This window comes from Vipera berus, assembly GCF_964194415.1.
Source record: "Vipera berus genome assembly, chromosome: 4".
Classification (NCBI taxonomy): domain Eukaryota; kingdom Metazoa; phylum Chordata; class Lepidosauria; order Squamata; family Viperidae; genus Vipera; species Vipera berus.
This window is the reverse complement of record NC_138206.1, coordinates 2617643-2635731: the sequence shown is the minus strand read 5'-3', so window position 1 is coordinate 2635731 and position 18089 is coordinate 2617643. Positions and strand designations below refer to the sequence as shown.

The 18089-nt window shown below is 46.1% G+C and overlaps 2 protein-coding genes and 1 long non-coding RNA gene across 3 annotated transcripts in view; 2 read left to right on the top strand and 1 right to left on the bottom strand.

Moving 5' to 3' along the window:
• The window catches only part of PPME1 (protein phosphatase methylesterase 1), a 46624-nt gene that overhangs the window by 25055 nt on the left and 3480 nt on the right, over positions 1 to 18089 (top strand). The window contains exons 10-13 of the mRNA XM_081327909.1: positions 5835 to 5964; positions 6829 to 6873; positions 8909 to 8973; positions 10335 to 10402. Coding sequence (XP_081184035.1) covers positions 5835 to 5964; positions 6829 to 6873; positions 8909 to 8973; positions 10335 to 10402 — 308 coding nt within the window. The remainder of the gene's footprint in view (positions 1 to 5834; positions 5965 to 6828; positions 6874 to 8908; positions 8974 to 10334; positions 10403 to 18089) is intronic.
• On the top strand, positions 13304 to 14493 carry LOC308668192. The gene is made up of 2 exons (XR_014026454.1): positions 13304 to 13896; positions 14011 to 14493. It is a non-coding gene; the product is annotated as an uncharacterized lncRNA (long non-coding RNA).
• Positions 15532 to 18089, bottom strand: part of P4HA3 (prolyl 4-hydroxylase subunit alpha 3) — a 33258-nt gene continuing 30700 nt past the window's right edge. The window contains exons 12-13 of the mRNA XM_081327844.1: positions 17319 to 17415; positions 15532 to 16479 (exon numbers count right to left, since the gene is read on the bottom strand). Coding sequence (XP_081183970.1) covers positions 16409 to 16479; positions 17319 to 17415 — 168 coding nt within the window. The 3' untranslated portion in view covers positions 15532 to 16408. The remainder of the gene's footprint in view (positions 16480 to 17318; positions 17416 to 18089) is intronic.

The window sequence follows — 18089 nt, the reverse complement described above, 5'->3', positions numbered from 1 at the left end:
AGGAAGGAAGGAAGGAAGGACAGACTGTGGGGTCCTTGGTGCTCTCTGAGCTGGGTGCTTTTCTTGCAGACGTTTCATTACCGAGCTAGGGAACATCATCAGTGCTAGAAGGGAGGGGGGGTTTGCGAAGAGGAGGAGGAGGAAGAGGAAGAAGAAGAGGAGAAGCGGAGGAGGAGGAGGAGAACTGTGGGGTCCTTGGTGCTCTCTGAGCTTAGTGGTTTCCTTGCAGACGTTTCATGACCCAACTAGGTGCCATCCTCAGTGCTAGAAGGGAGGGGGCTTTGCGGAGTGGAGGAGAAAACGAAGGGGGAGGAGGAGGAGGAGGAGGAGGAGGAGCGCTCCTGCTGCTCTATGGGCTTGGTTGTTTTCAGGAGGCAACTGGACCCCTCCTTGCTTTCCTTTGAAGACGTTTTGCTTCTCATCCAAGAAGCTTCTTCCACTCGGACCGGATGGAAGGGAATGGAAGGATTGATCCTCCTTGCAGAAAAACTGGTCATTTGCATTCTTTTAGAGCAGCGGTCTTCGCGTGCCTGGCTGAGGGATTCTGGGAGTTGAAGTCCACAAGTCATCAACGGGCCAAGTTCGAAGACCCCCTGTTTCCTAGAGTCCTTGAGGCCGCCTGGAGTTTCAACTGTGTCCTCAGGATCCGCCTGAGCGGTGCCAACGGGCGTGGGGCCTGCTTGGCTGCCGGAGGTTTCTCGCCCTGCGTCCCTTGAAGACTGGCGCAGGCCGTTGGGGATGGGTCTTTGTTTTCTGCGTCTCCAGCGCAAGCGAAAAACGGTTCCTGTGGTCTTCCCTGTTTTCTGGAAATCCGTTCGTGCTCTCGCAACCTTCGACGGGGCTCCATCCCAAAGAGCGTCCCTAATTGTCCGTGGTGCTTCTCAGTCATCCAGGTCCTGGTTGTCCCTAAGTTGGACTTTCTGGGATGGGACTCGGGAAGCACGGAGGAAGGGGCAATATCCACTGCGGAAAAGATTCCTAACTCTGCTAAGTCAGTGGTGAATAAAGTAAGGTTCTACATTTAGGCAGGAAAAATCAAATGCACAGGTATAGTATAGGTGGTACCTTGCTCAATAGTAGTAACTGTGAGAGGGATCTCGGAGTCCTAGTAGACAATCACTTCAATATGAGCCAGCCGTGTGCTGCAGCTGCCAAAAAAGCCAACACAGTGCTAGGCTGCATTAACAGAGGGAGAGAATCAAGATCAAGTGAAGTACTAATACCACTTTACAATTCCTTGGTAAGGCCACACCTGGAATACTGCGTCCAGTTTTGGTCACCACGATGTAAAAAAGATGTTGAGACTCTGGAAAGAGTGCAGAGAAGAGCAACAAAGAGGATCAGGGGACTGGAGGCTAAAACATATAAGGAATGGTTGCTGGAATTTGGTATGTGTAGTTTAATGAAGAGAAGGACAAGGGGGGACTGGATAGCCATGTTCCAGTATCTCAGGGGCTGCCCCAAAGAAGAGGGAGTCAAGCTCTTCTCCAAAGCACCAAAAGGCTGGACAAGAAGCAACGGATGGAAACTCACCAAGGAGAGAAGCAGCCTGGAACTAAGGAGAAACTTCCTGACAGTGAGAACAACTAACCAGTGGAACAACCTGCCTCCAGAAGTGGTGAATGCTCCAACACTGGAAGTTTTTAAGAAGAGACTGGACAGCCATTTGTCTGAAATGGTATAAGGTTTCCTGCCTGAGCAGGGGGTTGGACTAGATGACCTCCAAGGTCCCTTCCAACTCTATTCTGCTCTAAGAGACTGGACAGCCATTTGTCTGAAATGGTATAGGGTTTCCTGCCTGAGCAGGGGGTTGGACTAGATGACCTCCAAGGTCCCTTCCAACTTTACTATCATGATTATGATTAAGTCGGCCGGGAGAATTTGCTTTGGGAAGCTTCCGAGCTCTTGTTAACTTTCCTTTCCCCTATAGCCGTAAAAATCTTTGCCGGGAGTTTTATTCCTTTTTTCTGAGCTCGAAGTCTCAATTAAAACCTCATTTCTTTGAAACAAATCAGGTGCGAGGAAGCCCCCAGCCCCGGAGACTCCAAAGCCATCGTGGAAGGGATTATAGAAGAAGAGGAAGAAGAGGAGGGCGAAGACGGACAATCGCTCAACAAGAAGAAGAAAGACGACAGCGTGGAAGTGGGTAGCCTTTTTATTTTTTTTCAGCCCCGTTTCCCCCTCCCCCCCCAAAAAAATCTGGTCCAATTTACCTGTGCAGCCCGTGCAAAATTTTCTGGAGCTGAGATATACGCCAGTGTTAGGAGGAGCCGTTCTGCATGTTCACTCAGTCCTCGACTTAGAACGGTTGGTTTAGCGTGATCGAAATTCAGACGCTCGGCGCAAAAAAAAAAGCTTTGGGCACAAGTGTAGAATTAGAAAAATGGCAAAAAAAGGAAAAAAACCTCGGGGAAAGGAATCATAAGTTGACAATGGCAACCGCGTAGAAGGAAAATCATGTATATAAAACGTTTTCTGGATGGCCGCTTACCAGCTGCGAGATTGTTTTAAAATAAAATTGTTTTAAAATATAAATAAAATTAATAATAATAATAATAATAATAATAATAATAATAATAAATAATAATAATAATAATAATAATAATAATAATAATAATAATAATAATAATAATAATAATAATAATAATAATACGTTTAAAAACGTATTTAAAATGTTTAGAAACATGTCTAGTAACTGTTGGAAGTGCAATAAAAAAAAACAGGCACGTACTACCAAATTGGGGCAAAGTTGGACAAAAATACATATTTACCTAGAAAAGACGTTCAGAAAACACGTAGATTTTAAACCGGAACTATTTTTATTAGGTATATTATCAGGAAAATATGATAAAGAGACTGTGTATTTCATGCTGCGTGTGCAGTAGTGGCTAAAATTCTGGAAACCTTTTGGGAAAAGCGTGCGGTAGAAATGCCACCTTTCATTAAGTTCCCACCCATTTTTCTTTTAATTTCTTTATAACTGTAGCCTTGTTCACTTAATAATACTATTTTATAATCGCTTTCTGGGCAACCGGTCAACTCTTTGCACCGTTGCTTTAATTTTATTACGTTTTACAAGCTCATTAAATGAAAGAACACAAAAAAGGTCATGACGTCCCCTTTTGTGACCTTCCGACCAGCCATTGAACCCAAAAAGTCTGTGTGGGTAAACGAGACGGTCGTCAAGCGAGTTTTGCCCCATTTTACGAGCTTCCTCTCCTCACCGTTGCTAAGCAGATCCCCGCAGTTGTTAAGTTAGTCACGCGATTGTTAAATGAATCGTAGCTTCCCTGTTGGCTTCGCTTTTTAGACGGTTGCAAAAGGGGATCACGTGACACACACACACACACACACACACACACACACACACGCACGCACGCTGCAACCGTCATAAATACAGGCAGTCCTCAACTTATGACCCCAATCCAGCCTGAAATTTATGCTGCTGAGAAACGACTTTGGCGTCCACCTTCGTGAGGCAAATCGCTGCCGTTCTTAAATGAGTCATCCCGGTCGCTCAGCAAATCCAGCTTCCTCCATTAACTTTGCTTGCCCAGAAGGTCACGAAAGGGGCTCACGTCACACACACACACACACACACACACACACACACACACACACTCCGGGATGCTGCAGCCGTCATGACTATGAGTCTGTTGCCTAGCAACCGAATTTTGTGACCGTGAGGGTGCTGCAGTGGTCGTTAAGCATGAAAACCTGGTCCTAAGTCACTTTTCCCAGTGCCGTCGTAACTTTGGTCACTAAATGAAGCAACCTAGAACTAAGGAGAAACTTCCTGACAGTTAGAACAATTAACCAGTGAAACAACCCGCCTCCATGAAGCGGAAGTTTTTAAACTGGTTTTTAAGTTTTTAAAACTGGAAGTTTTTAAGAAGAGACTGGACAGCCATTTGTCTGAAATGATACAGGGTTTCCTGCCTGAGTAGGGGGTTGGACTAGATGACCTCCAAGGTCCCTTCCAACAACAACAGCTACTACTACTTATTATTATTATTATAAAACTTTTTTTTATTAAAGAGTTTTACAAAAACAAAATTTTACAATACATCCCAAAATCCCACCCACCCCAAACCACCCCTCTTCCCCCCCCCCACTTCCCAGAGCTAAATACAGGGTATAGTTATAATAATCATATTCTAGCTAAAGATTATCCATAATATAAAATTAGCCAAATTCATAATGTGCTTTAACTCCCCTTTAACATAGATACATACTAAGTACTAACACTAAAATTAATAACAATATCCCTCTAAAATCTACTCATAAGCTAAATGGAACTTTTTAGTCCCATATTTATTCTGAATATAATCTATCCATCTCCTCCAAACTGAAATATATCTTTCTTGTGAATGATCCTTCAAATAAGCAGAAATCTTAGACATTTCTGCAAGATTCGATACTTTAAACACCCATTCTTCTATTGTAGGCAAACTATCCTTCTTCCAGTATTGTCCCACCAGTAACTGTGCTGCTGTTATCAAGTTCAACATCAAATTGGTTTCTTTAACATCACAATCTACAACAATGCCCAATAGAAACAATTGTGGAGAGAACTTTATCTTTCTCTTAAAAATCTTTTGAATGTTCCACCAAATTTTAACCCAAAAAGCTTTTATTCATAAAACATGAACCTCAGTCAACTGAACACTCAAATTGACTGGCACTGATGGTTGACACGGGCTGCTGCCAGCATCCTAGGTATCATCCAGGTACCTCCTTAAAATGGAAGATGTTCCGAGTAGCGCAGTTTTTTGTAGCTTTGCTGGAGTGAATGCAGGAAGCTGCAATTTCTTAATGTGTTTTGCAAAGTTTTGGGACATCGTTCCCAGTGCCCCGATGACAATGGGTGTCCCCGTTATGCGTTTCATCCATAATCGCGCAGTTTCGATGGCCAGGTCGCGGTATTTCGTAATTTTTCCCAGTTCTTTTTCTTCGACTCTGGCATCTCCTGGTACAGCGATATCAATCAGCTGGACGCTTCGGTTCTCTACGACTGCGATATCCGGCGTGTTGTGTTCCAAATGGAGATCTGTCTGTATTCGGAAGTCCCACAAGATCTTCACCCTCTCATTCTCGACAACTTTTTCTACCCTATGTTCCCACATCATCTTCTTCTTCTTCTTCTTCTTCTTCTTCTTCTTCTTCTTCTTCTTCTTCTTCTTCTTCTTCTTCTTCTTCTTCTTCTTCTTATTATTATTATTATTATTATTATTATTATTATTATTATTATTATTATTATTATTATTATTATTATTATTACTACTACTACTACTACTACTACTACTACTACTACTACTGTCTTAAAGTGAGGACTTCCTGTATATTCAGAACTGAGGCTCTTTTCAGGATAGGTTTTAACACCACCACCCCTCAAAAAATATTTATTTATTTTTTTATTTTAATTCCATTTATATCCCGCCCTTCTCCGAAGACTCAGGGCGGCTTACAAGCTTAGCAGTAGCCTTCATTCTATGTATATGCCTGCTTATTAGGGCTTTCACACACACCCCAAGCGGCATTATTACAAAGTCAGCTTATTGCCCCCAACAATCTGGGTCCTCATTTTACCCACCTGGGAAGGATGGAAGGCTGAGTCAACCTTGAGCCTGGTGGGACTCGAACCTGTACTAATTGCAGGCAGCTGGTGTTACTTAAGGAGGCATTAGCCCACTGCTCCACCAAGGCTCTTATATAAAATATATCTGTGTGAATTGCATCCCCTTGTAATTCCTGCTGTTCGCTGCTTGTAAGCAACGAGGCTTCTCGGCCTCTTGAGTTTGTTGAATGTTTCCCTTTTTCTCTTAACTCCCCAGACCAAGAAAGAAGTTGCCTACACTTGGCGGATCGAACTGGCCAAAACGGAGAGATACTGGGATGGCTGGTTCCGAGGCCTCTCTAACCTCTTCCTCAATTGCCCTGTTCCCAAACTGCTGCTTTTAGCAGGTAGGTAGGCGGGGGGTGTCCCCCCCCCTCTTTTCTTTCCTTCCTCCTTCCAGAAATCCATCCCATGAGTCTGCCAGCTGGATGGAAGAGCCTCAAGGCGGTCGCCTGCCCTGATGATGATTTTATGGATGCAGTTGTTTCAATCCCACCTTTGTTATTTTGACAAACGATGCAAAGAGGCGAACGTATCTAACACACCTTCCTAGCGGGAATTTTTCGTTGTATTTTGCCCATGGGCTTGTACGTGGGTATGTACGGGTTAGAAAGAGAGAGAGAGAGGGAGAGAGAGAGGGGGGGAAAGATAGAAAGAAGAAAGAGAGAAAGAATGAAACAGAGAAAGAGAGAAAGAAAAGAAAGAATGAAAAAGAAAAGAGAAAGGAAAGAAAAGAAAAAGAAAGAAAGATTAATGCAGGGGTCTTCAAACTTGGCCCTTTTATGACTTGTGGACTTCAGCTCCCAGAATCCTCAGCCAGGCACGCTGAGGGATTCTGGGAGTTGAAGTCCACAAGTCATAAAAGGGCCAAGTTTGAAGACCCCTGCTCTTCAACTCCCAGAATTCCTCAACCAGCATGCCTGGCTGAGGAATTCTGGGAGTTGAAGTCCACTAGTCATAAAAAGGGCCAAGTTTGAAGTTTGAAGGCCTCTGGATTAATGGATATTGAGCGGAGAAAGATGGATGAACAGGGCGAGACAGGGAGATAAGAGATAGGAGACAGAGATATAGAGAGATGATAGACAGACAGACAGACAGACTGACTGTTAGAGAATTCAGAAATGTAAAGAATAAATTCAAAATTTGGCAAGAGCATCGGATTAACATGGGTGCCTTTCCCTCTTTCCTTCCCCCCCCCCATCCATTTCTAGGTGTTGACAGACTGGATAAAGATCTGACTATTGGCCAAATGCAAGGTAAAAATTCTCCGCTTTACAATCCAGGAACGGTTTTAAGAAGGCTTCATTTAAAAGAACTCTTTTTCACCCCCTGCTGACTAGACACCTCCGATGCCAAGCCTTTTAAAACATCCTTTCATTCATCCTTTTAAAACATGCTTTTCATTCATTCGATAAGCGTAAAAGAATTTGCTGGATTCTCAAAACGATAAAAGATGCCTCTGAAAGCCCTGGTTTTCCCAAATGAGTGTACTTTAAAGCGCGCTATAACGCGGGTAGACGTTGAAACAGAGGCGTGTAAGCGTGTAGCAGCCCCAAATCAGGAGTCTGGTAGCCTTTTTCCAACTAATCAAGGTTGGAAGCACTCCTTTTCCACCTGGCTGACCTGGACTGACAGGCATTTTAATTATATTTACAATTTTTAATTTATTTTTAATTTTTAATTTTAATTTATTGCACAGATGATTTTAACTTTATTTTTTATCTTAATTTCTGTACTTATTATATGTTTTGTTGTTAGCCGCCCTGAGTCCTTCGGGAGAGAGGGCGGGATATAAATCCCATCAATAAATAAATAAATAAATAAATAAATATTAAGAGGCATCAACGTTCGATAAAGTTGGTTAGTCAGAAAAGGGGCTCCTGGATTCTTGATTTTTTTTTTTGTGCGTCATTGCGGCGTCTTGCCGCATTATCAACCGATAACGGTCGCCTGGTGGGTATTCGTTACACGTCGCCTTTGAACTTTGGTGCTTGGTATTTGGGTAAAATTATCTCGCCGATAGTTTTAAAAAAGAAAAACCAGCCCTTTTATAGCCACGTCGTCAGGCGAAAGGGGACCCTCCCTAATCTTCTGGGTGGCACAAAGAGACAACACGTTTGTTACGCCAAGCCACGTCTTCTCCTTAACCTGGCCATTTTTTTAAATTCTGCTGCCACTCGTGTGAACTTCATCGCTGCCGATTTCGTTTTTTAACCAAGGATTCGTGAATTCACCGATTTCATTCATGAATTCACCCAGATTTAGGGGAATCCCCTGTCTCCGTGTGTCTTTTTTTAATTTTAATTTAATTTTAATGTAATTTTTTAAAAAAAAAAAAAATTTTTTTTAAACACCTTTATTTACGCTTTTGAGTCGTTCGTAATTGTGGGCCGGTCCCTGCAGTCGGTCAGTTTTTTTATTTATTTATTTCATTTTGTATTTCATTTTGTTATTTTGTATTTTATTTTATATTTTATGGTTTCATTTTTTTTATGCATTTTATTTTATTATTATTTTACGTAACTTTTAACTTGGACTTTTTTCTTACTTTTCTTCTGTATTTTGTTTTTTATTTTCTTTTACATTTTCATTTATTTATTTATTTTTTTCTTGTTTTTCTTTGTTTTTCTTTTTCCTTTTATTATTTTTAGGTTCGTCTATGTTTTGTTTTATTTTTTATTTTACTACAGTATTTTTATTTCATGTTTTCTTTTTTATTATTATTTTATTGTTTCTTTTTTTCCTTTCCTTTTTTTTCCTTTTCTCTTTTGTTCTTTTTCATTTCTTTTATATTTTATAATTCATTTTTTATTATTTTATTTTATTATTTTAATTTTTATGCCAACCATCTTCCCTGCAAGGTGTTTTCGAGGCTGTTTTTTTCAGTTGGTAGAGTTACCGGGCTGAACGGGTGAAGCTGGCCCCAAATTTCCCAGCTGGGCTTTGTGCCCAAGGCAGGACTCGAACTCACCGTTTCCCAGTTTCTTGCCCAATGCCTTAACCCAGGGGTCTTCAAACTTGGCCCTTTGATGACTTGTGGACTTCAACTCCCAGAGTTCCTCAGGCAGCGTGGCTGGCTGAGGAATTCTGGGAGTTGAAGTCCACAAGCAGGGGGGGTCTTCAAACTGGGCCCTTTTATGACTTGTGGACTTCAACTCCCAGAATTCCTCAGCCAGAATGTCTGGCTGAGGAATTCTGGGAGTTGAAGTTCACAAGTCATAAAAGGGCCAAGTTTGAAGACCCCTGCCTTAACCCCTGGCCCAACCTGGCTCTCTTTTCTCTCACCTGCAGGGAAATTCCAGATCCAGGTCCTCCCACAGTGTGGCCACGCGGTCCATGAGGATGCTCCGGAGAAAGTGAGTAGCGCGCTTATTTGCCTTCAGCGAGGGCAATTAACCAGTGGAACCTCCAGAGGTTGTGGGTGCTCCAACAGGGTGGACAGGATAGCAGCGTCCCGATATCTCAGGGGCTGCCCCAAAGAAGAGGGAGTCAAGCTATTCTCCAAAGCACCTTCTGAAGGCAGGACAAGAAGCAACGGATGGAAACTCGTCAAGGAGAGAAGCAACCTAGAACTAAGGAGAAACTTCCTGACAGAACAATTAACCAGTGGAACGGTTTGCTTGCAGAGGTTGTGGGGGCTCCATCACTGGAGACCAGGCAGCCATTTGTCTGAAATGGTCTAGGGTCCCCTGCTTGAGCAGGGGGATGGACTAGAAGACCTCCAAGGTCCCTTCCAAGTCTGTTATCCTTCCTTCCTTCCTTCCTTCCTTCCTTCCTTCCTTCCTTCCTTCTCCATCATTGGAGGCTTTTAAGAAGAGACCGGACAGCCCCTTGTCTGGAATGGTCTAGGGTCCCCTGCTTGAGCAGGGGGATGGACTAGAAGACCTCCAAGGTCCCTTCCAGCTCTGTGTTGATTCTGAATCTAGGTTACCATGTCAGGCTTGTTCAAGGGGGCAGCCTAAGCTAGTTGCCCCTCCCCCCAGGGGTTTCCCTCAGCCCCCAGAATTCCCTAACCAGCACGGCTGTTGTTTTGGTCACCACGATGTAAAAAAAAAGATGTTGGGACTCTTTGAAAGAGAGCAGAGAAGAGCAACAAAGATGATCAGGGGACCGGAGGCTAAAACATAACGAGGAACGGTGGCTGGAACTGGGTCTGTCTAGTTTAATGAAGAGAAGGACGAGGGGAGACGTGATAGCAGTCTTCTAGTATCTCAGGGGCTGCCCCAAAAAAGAGGGAGTCAAGCTATTCTCCAAAGCATCCGAAGGCAGGACAAGAAGCAATGGATGGAAACTCATCAAGGAGAGAAGCAACCTGGAACTAAGGAGGAATTTCCCGACAGTGAGAACAATCAACCAGTGGAACAACCTGCCTCCAGAAATTGTGGGTGCCTCATCACTGGAAGTTTTTAAAGAGAGATTAGGCAACCATTTTATCTGGAAATGCATAGGGCTTCCTGCCTGAGCAGGGGGTTGGACTAGAAGACCTCCAGGGTCCCTTCCAGCTCTCGTCGTCCTCTCATTCCCTTGGATGTTCTCTGGAGACCACCCTCAGTGCTTCAGCTGGCAGAGTTGGACCAGGTTTGCGGGAGTGGCCCCTTTGGGCGAGAGCAAGGAAGGTGCAGAATGCAGGGGTCCCACGTTGGGGGGGTCTGTCCCGAGGAAAGGGGGAGAGCCTCCTTCATCTCTGCCCCTCCCCCCATCTCTCTCTCTCTCTCAGGTAGCGGAAGCCGTGGCGACGTTCTTGATCCGTCACAGGTTTACAGAGCCCATCGGTGGATTCCAATGGTAAGGCCGGCGGTTGTGGTCACTGTCGGGAGCCCCCCAAATAGGTTTGGGATGGGAGGGGCGAAATCTGGAAATCGCCACCCCCAAAATAAAGAGGGGAGCTTGGAGGGATGAGCTGGTGCGAAGAGCTGTACAAATAGTCCTCGGCTTACATTTAGTAACCGTTCAGAGTTATGCTTGTGACCATTTTTCACACTTAAACAACCGTCCCAGCATCCCCGCGATCACGTGATTTCCATTCAGAGGCTTGACAGCTGACCCGCACTTATGACGGTCACTGCGTCTCCGGGCTCACGTGATCCCCTCTTGCGACCTTCCGACAAGTCACTGGGGAAGCCAGATTCACTTAGTGACTTCACAGCTGCAGCGCTTCGCTTAACAGGCGCAGCAAGAACGGTCGTAAAAATGGGGCAAAACCTGTGGAACAGCTGCCTTAAGCACAAAAACGCACTCACCCACAGAAAGCTTTGGGGGTTCATTTGCGCTCGTAAGCCGAAGACGATTTATAACCCACGGTGGGTGTCGTCACGCAATACGGGAACCCTAAATCAAGGTGGAGCAGCTACTACGCCTCCTCTGTCAAGAGTGAAACTCTGGCAGCTACCTGCCTCCTTGTTTCCATCTTGCCATTAAGAGTAAAGGGGGGGTGTTGTTTTTTGAATGTTTTATTTATTTATTTATTTATTTATTTATTTATTTATTTATTTATTTATTTATTATTTAAATTTATATACCGCCCTATTCCCGTAGGACTCAGGGCGGTTTACAGAGAGAATTAAAATACATAGCATACAAAAATTAAAATCAGTGAAAACTATAATTAAATTACAGTCCCTGAAGTTAAACTAAAACCCAATTAAATTAAATTAAATTAAAACCCCTCAGTCTGGGCCAAACCGCTCGAAGAACCAGGTTTTCAAGTCCCGGCGAAATGAGCGAAGGTCGGGGGCAGTCCTGAGTTCCGTGGGAAGTTGGTTCCATAGGGCCGGCGCGCCCACAGAGAACGCCCTTCCCCTGGGAATAACCCGCCGGCATAGTTAGAGAAACGAAACCTCTCCAGTTCTACGGAAGTTTGCCGAGAGGCCGCAGTCTGGAAGGCTTTCAAGGACTTTCTGGCAAGTGCGCAGAAGAGAGCAGACGGTTCCCCAAATTAGATTGAGATAATCTTTATTGTTATTTTCCCCTGTGGGCCCAGCGGCACACGTTAAAAATGAAATGCAGTGGCTTCCTCTCAAAGTGTACACATACAGGGCTTTTTTTCTCATAGAACGCTCAGAACGGAGTTCCGGCACCTTTTTTTGGATGGAACCTTGTAGGGTAGGCAAGGCGGGTTGTGTGACATTGTGTGAGTTCCGGCACCTTTTTCCTTTTACAAAAAAAAAAGCACTGCATAAGACACATTTAAAACGCACATAACCAAGGGAATTTGTTCGCATGAGTTTCATTTCATTTTCATTTCATTTATTAGATTTGTATACCGCCCTTCTCCCGAAGGACTCAGGGCGGTGAACAGGGCACATAAAAAATACAGAATACAAAAATTAAAAAAAGAATTAAATAAGAGCCCGAGCTAAAAACAGTAGAATAATATTAAAAATCCCCAATAAAAACCCCAGCACATCCCCCATCAGGCCAGGCCGGCTTGCTCAAATAGGTAGGTCTTCAGGCCGCGTCGGAAGGAGCGAAGGTCGGGTGCCATCCGGAGCTCAACCGGCAGCTGATTCCATAAAGCCGGAGCACCCACAGAGAAGGCCCTCCCCCTGGGGGCCACCAGCCGACATTCCCTGACTGGAGGCACCCTGAGGAGGCCCTCTCTGTGGGAACGCACAGGGCGGAGGGAAGTTGACGCCGGCAGCAGGTGATCCCCGAGGTACTCCGGACCCATGCCATGTAGGGCCTTGAAAACCATTACCAAAACCTTGAACCTCACCCGGAAGACAACTGGTAGCCAATGCAGCTCGCGGAGCAAAGGTGTAACATGGGAGTACCGGGAGACTCCCAAGACAACTCTCGCGGCTGCATTCTGTACCAGCTGGAGCCTCCGAGTGGTCTTCAAGGGAAGCCCCATGTAGAGAGTGTTGCAGTAGTCCAGACGAGAGGTCACGAGCGCATGAGTGACCGTACACAGGGCATCCCGGTCCAGATAGGGCCGCAACTGGCGCACCAGGCGAACCTGGGCGAAAGCCCCCCTAGTCACAGCCACTATCATGATCTTCCAAAGTTGCGTGGGCATCTGGGGTGGGTGGGTGGGTGGGTGGTGGGGTTTGGTTGGGAAAGTCACGGTTCTGTGCTGCAGAGCGAAGCCTTGGGATTTTAAGACTTAGTTTTCCCTTCGCTTGTACCGTGCCATATATATTCAATGAACAGTAAAGCCTTTCAGAAATGAAAATAATAAACCGGAAACTTTTTCAAACTTTTTCTAATGGAAAAAAGACTTGCGGGGTGTGTGTGTATTTTTGCAACTCTGACTTTGTATATGGTGAGGGCAGCAAGACTGCTCTAAGTACCAAGATGGAAGGATGTCTCCGTGTTTCCCAGCCTGGGGGAAAGGCGAAGGAATTGGCAGAGAGGGCTAAAGCGACTTTTTTTTTTGGGATAAAAAGACAAAGGACGCAAGTACTTTTGTGTCAACCGCTCGGCAGTCGCTTCTGGACTTTGGGCTTGAGGTGGGCAAACATGATGCTTTGATTTTGGGTTTCACCGATTGGATTGATATGGAAATGGCGAGTTGGTGCTATGTAATATAGAAAGCTGAACATATTTCTAGATTAAAATGACAGAATTGGGAACGGAAATGAAAATAATAATCCTGGACTTTTGATTCGGATACCTGAGCTGGAGGTTGACATTCCCCCCCCCTTTTTTTTTTTCTGCTCCTTCGCAGTGTTTTTCCTGCTTGTTAATACCCACCCACCCCCGGACGGTCCCTTCTGCGCCTCTTGTAAATAAACCAACATCGGACGCCCCGTGGCATGTCCCGTCTCCTTCCCGTCATCCGGTCTCCGAACCCGTCAACACAAATCGCATCTCCGACTCGGCTTTCCATTCCCCCATCCCACCCCCCGCCGACACTACATCCTGGTTCCTTTGTCCTTCCCGGAAAGAAAAGAAGGGGAAAGAAAGAAAAAAACAACGAGTTTCAAGTTTGATCATCGCAGATCCTGGCTTGTCTCTTCCTTACCGCTCCCCGGCTGCCAATCGTGGATGTTGGCCTGGAAAAAAGTATATATATATTCTCGGCAGACCTTCCTTGCTTCGCCCCCCTCTCTGCTCGTCTGTAAGTAGCCACGTTTTTTAGACCGCCACGGTTGGATTGTCCCAAGCATGAAGGGCACGGCATTCCCGAACGGGGCGCCTGGCCCAGACGCACCCGGTGCGCAGTTTCCAAAATTGCTAGCCACCGTATTTGGTTGCAAGCCCAGCACGTTTGAAAAGTGGCAGGCTGGGGTAGTGGCAGGCTGGCCTCTCCTTGCAAATTGCTTTTTTTTTTCTGGGTCTGCAGTGTTGGGTAAACCTGGGCGGCTTTAAGACGGGTGGGCTTCAACTCCCAGAATTCCCCAGCCAGCTGGCTGGGGAATTCTGGGAGTTGAAGTCCACCCGTCTTAAAGCCGCCCAGGTTGACCAACGCTGTATTAGGAAGTCTGGCGCAACACGAGCAGGAATGGAAGCTGCCCCTGGTGAATTTCTGGCTGCTTAATCATTTGCTAATCCTTCATCAAGCTGTCTCTTCCCCCCCCCCCAAACACACACCCCCTTTCTAGATCCAGGAATGCAACCGCATTTTTCGCAGCCACAAAAGGTTTCCAGATGTTTCCTACATCGCAGCCCCGACAGCTCCTTCCCATTCCAAACCCATCAACGCTGTGCTTCCTCGTTTGGGAAGAAGGAGGGGGAAAAAAAATCGGGGGTTTGTGTGTTGTTGAAGAGGCACGATTCAGGGCTGGTGGCAGACACACACACAGACACACACCTTCCCAAAGTCTTTTTTTTCCTGTTCTTCACTTCTGGTGGCCAAACCTTTTTTCTTTTTTTCTTTTCCGGGGTATGTGTTGAATTCAAATAAAGAAAGTGGAAAAGAATCTGCAAATTAAGTCTGTGGGTTTGGTGGTGTTTGTTTGTTTGTGTGTTTTTTTTTAAATTACGGTCCAGCCAGATGTTCAGAGTGAATTGGGGCATTTTTGTCCACCTGTTGAATCCGGAAACCGTACATCATTTCAGACCGGTGAGTGTCCAAGTCTCTTCTTCAAAACCTCCAGTGATGGAGCGGCCACAACTTCTGAAGGCAAATCGTTCAGAATAAGAGAAAAAAACGGGAGTTGGAAGGGACCTTGGAGGTCTTCTAGTCCAGCCCCCTGCTCAAGCCACGTAGAGAAGCGACGGCCCAGTCTCTTAAAAACGCCAGCGATGAAGCTTCTGGTGGCAAGCTGTTCCAAAGGATGATTGTCCTCACGGTCGGGAAATTCCTCCTTAATTCCAGGTTGCTTCTCTCCTTGCTTAAGTTTCCATCCATTGCCCTGCCTGCCGGTGCTTTGGAAAATAAGTTGACCCCCCCCCTCTTACAGACGATACGATGTCAGCTAATAATATAATATATATAATAAGTCTACAGGAAATAAGTTGACCCATTAATTTGCTTACAGACGCTTCGTTACCCAAACATCCATCAGTGCTAGAAGGGAGGGGGGTCTGCAGAGAAGAGGAAGAGGAGGGCTGTGGGGTCCTTGGTGGTCTCTGAGCTGGTTGGTTTCCTTGCAGACGTTTCATGACCCAACTAGGGAACATCATCAGTGCTAGAAGGGAGTGGAGTTTGTGGAGTAGAAGAGGAGGAGGAGGAGGAGAACTGTGGGGCCTTCAGTGCTCTCTGAAGTTGGTAGTTTTCTTGCAAACATTTCATGACCCAACTAGGGAACCTCATCAGTGTTAGAAGGGAGGGGTGTGAGGAGGAGGACTGTGGGGTCCTTGGTGCCCTCTGAGCTGGGTGCTTTTCTTGCAGACATTTCCTGACCCAACTAGGGAACATCATCAGTACTAGAAGGGGGGGGAGGAGGAGGAAGAGGAAGGAAGGAAGGAAGGAAGGAAGGAAAGACTGTGGGGTCCCTGGTGCTCTCTGAGCTGGGTGGTTTCCTTGCAGACGTTTCATGACCCAACTAGGGAACATCATCAGTGCTAGGAGGGGGGGGAGGAGGAGGAAGAGGAAGGAAGGAAGGAAGGAAGGAAGGAAGGAAAGACTGTGGGGTCCCTGGTGCTCTCTGAGCTGGGTGGTTTCCTTGCAGACGTTTCATGACCCAACTAGGGAACATCATCAGTGCTAGAAGGGGGGCGGGGTTTGTGGAGGAGGAGGAGGAAGTGGACTGTGGGGTCCTCGCTGCTCTCTGAGCTGGTTGGTTTCCTTGCAGACGTTTCATGACCCAACTAGGGAACATCATCAGGGCTAGAAGGCTGGGGAGTTTGCACTGATGATGTTCCCTAGCTGGGTCACAAAATGTCTGCAAGAAAACAACCAAGCTCAGAGGCCACCAAGGTGCCCTTCTCTGCATAACTCACTTAACAAAAAAAAGGCCGTCAAACGGAGCGCAACTCACTTTAACAGCTGTCTTGCTCAGCAATGAAAATCCGGGGCTCCGTCGTAAGTCGAGCTCTTAACTCTACCCACTTCCGCAACTGGGGCCCACATCCCATAATATCCCAACAGCTCCTCGGCTCTTCTCATCCCTCATCTCGGGATTGTAGCGATTGTGGCAAGGAGACTTCCGGGACCTTGCACACCCAAGCGTGTGCTTCTCCCCGGCAGCCCAAACTTTATTTTTTTCCCCAACCTGCTAGTCCTCAAGTTAAATAAATAAAACTCGGACCCGCCTTGACTCTGCCTGGCTGGTCCCCCAGCCATCTCTGCCTCCAGGCATCTGCCAGATGTTCAGATTTTCTCTGCGCATTCCCAACCCAGCTGCAAGACGTATACTCATTGTTTTCACGCCCTCGCGGAGCGCCTGGGGGGGCGGGGGGTTGCTAGTCCTCTGGGTTGGTGCTGCACCGCCTGTGGAACTCCTGGCCGTGTTCGTGGAACCACTTGTTGGCCACTGGGGAGAGAAAGAGGAGGCCCACGAGGGATCAGGAAGGCGCGGATACGTCCCACCCATTTGCAAAGCGGCCCTCATTATCATTTACACCAGGTGTAATTTTATATCGTTATAACAGGCAGTCCTCGGCTTTACACTGCGCCCAAAATTTCTGTCACTAAGAGAGATGGTTGTTAAGTGATAAGAATTACTCTTAGTGTTAGAGTTAAATGATGCTGGGGGGAGGAAGGTGCACGAGAGTTTAGCTAGACATAACAAGGCTGAACCTAGCGTGAGAACCAAGGTTATTGAAATAAGAGGTGATAAAAGAATTGGCGGGCTGGAGAACTGGAGGGGAAGCCTGCCTTTCAAACTAATTGGGGAATGTGATTTATGACTGTTAATTGGAGGAGGGAACTGTGCTTTGATACTACGTGCTCAGGGGAGGGGAACCCAGATTTTGGCTTCGACTGTGTTAGTGCCGATGCTATGCTCCTCAAATAAAGATTCTTTAAGGTAAACAACGCCTCGAAGTTCTTTGAAGAGTTTCATCTGTCGGAACCAGGACATTAACAGCTGCAGGGACTCGCTTAAGAACTGTGGCAAGCAAGATGGGAAAATGGGGCAAAAAGTCGCTTCACCAAGGTCTCGCTTAGCAACAGAAACTTGGGGCTCCGTTGTGGCCGTAAGTCCAGGACCGCCTGCGCCGGCAAAGCTTTATTGGGCCCCAGCCTCCCCAGCAAAGTATCAGAAGGCGTCTGAGCTTGCAAAGTCCTGCCATCTGCAGCGTTTCCTCCGTAGCTGCAGCAAGACAGGTCTTGGGGGGGTTAGGGGGAAAAGCCCCACCCCCACTTGCTTACCCCACTTGTCTCCGGCCAGGACTGGGCATCCAGCGTGGAGGGTGTCCTCGTCCCCGTGGCCGTTCTTACGCAGGTTCCACCAGAAAAGAGCCGCATTCTTCAAAAGAGACCAGAAGGGAAGAGGCTGGGGGTGGGTGGGTGGGATTTGTCCACACGGGAGTGGCCCCCAACCCAGGCTAGGCCACGTGTGGGGGGGACGAGGAGGGGGGGTGTTGGAAAATGTCAAGGTAAGAGTCACCTTACAGGGGAGATGGACGGCCTGCACACTGAGCGCGTGAATGAAATGAATGAATCAGTGAATGAGTGAGTGAATGAGCGAAGAATGAGAGTGAATGCATGAATGAGTGAGTAAATGAATGAGAGTGAATGAATAAGAGAATCAATGAGTGAGTGAATGAATTAATGAGAGACTTGGGGAATGAGTGAATGAATAAATGAGTGAATTAGTGAATGCATGAATGAGTGAATGAATGAGTGAATAAGATGAGAGTGAATGAATGAATTAGTAAATTAGTAAATGCATGAATGAGAGTGAATGAATTAGTGAATAAGTGAGTGAATGAATGAGCAAAGAATGAATGAATGAGTGAATTAGTGAATGCATGAATGAGTGAATGAATGAGCAAAGAATGAGTGAATGCATGAATGAATGAGTGAATGAATTAGTGAATAAGTGAAAGAGTGAATGAATGAGCAAAGAATGGGTGTGAATGCGTGAATGAGTGAGTGAATGAATAAGCAAAGAATGAATTAATGAGAGACTTGGGGAAT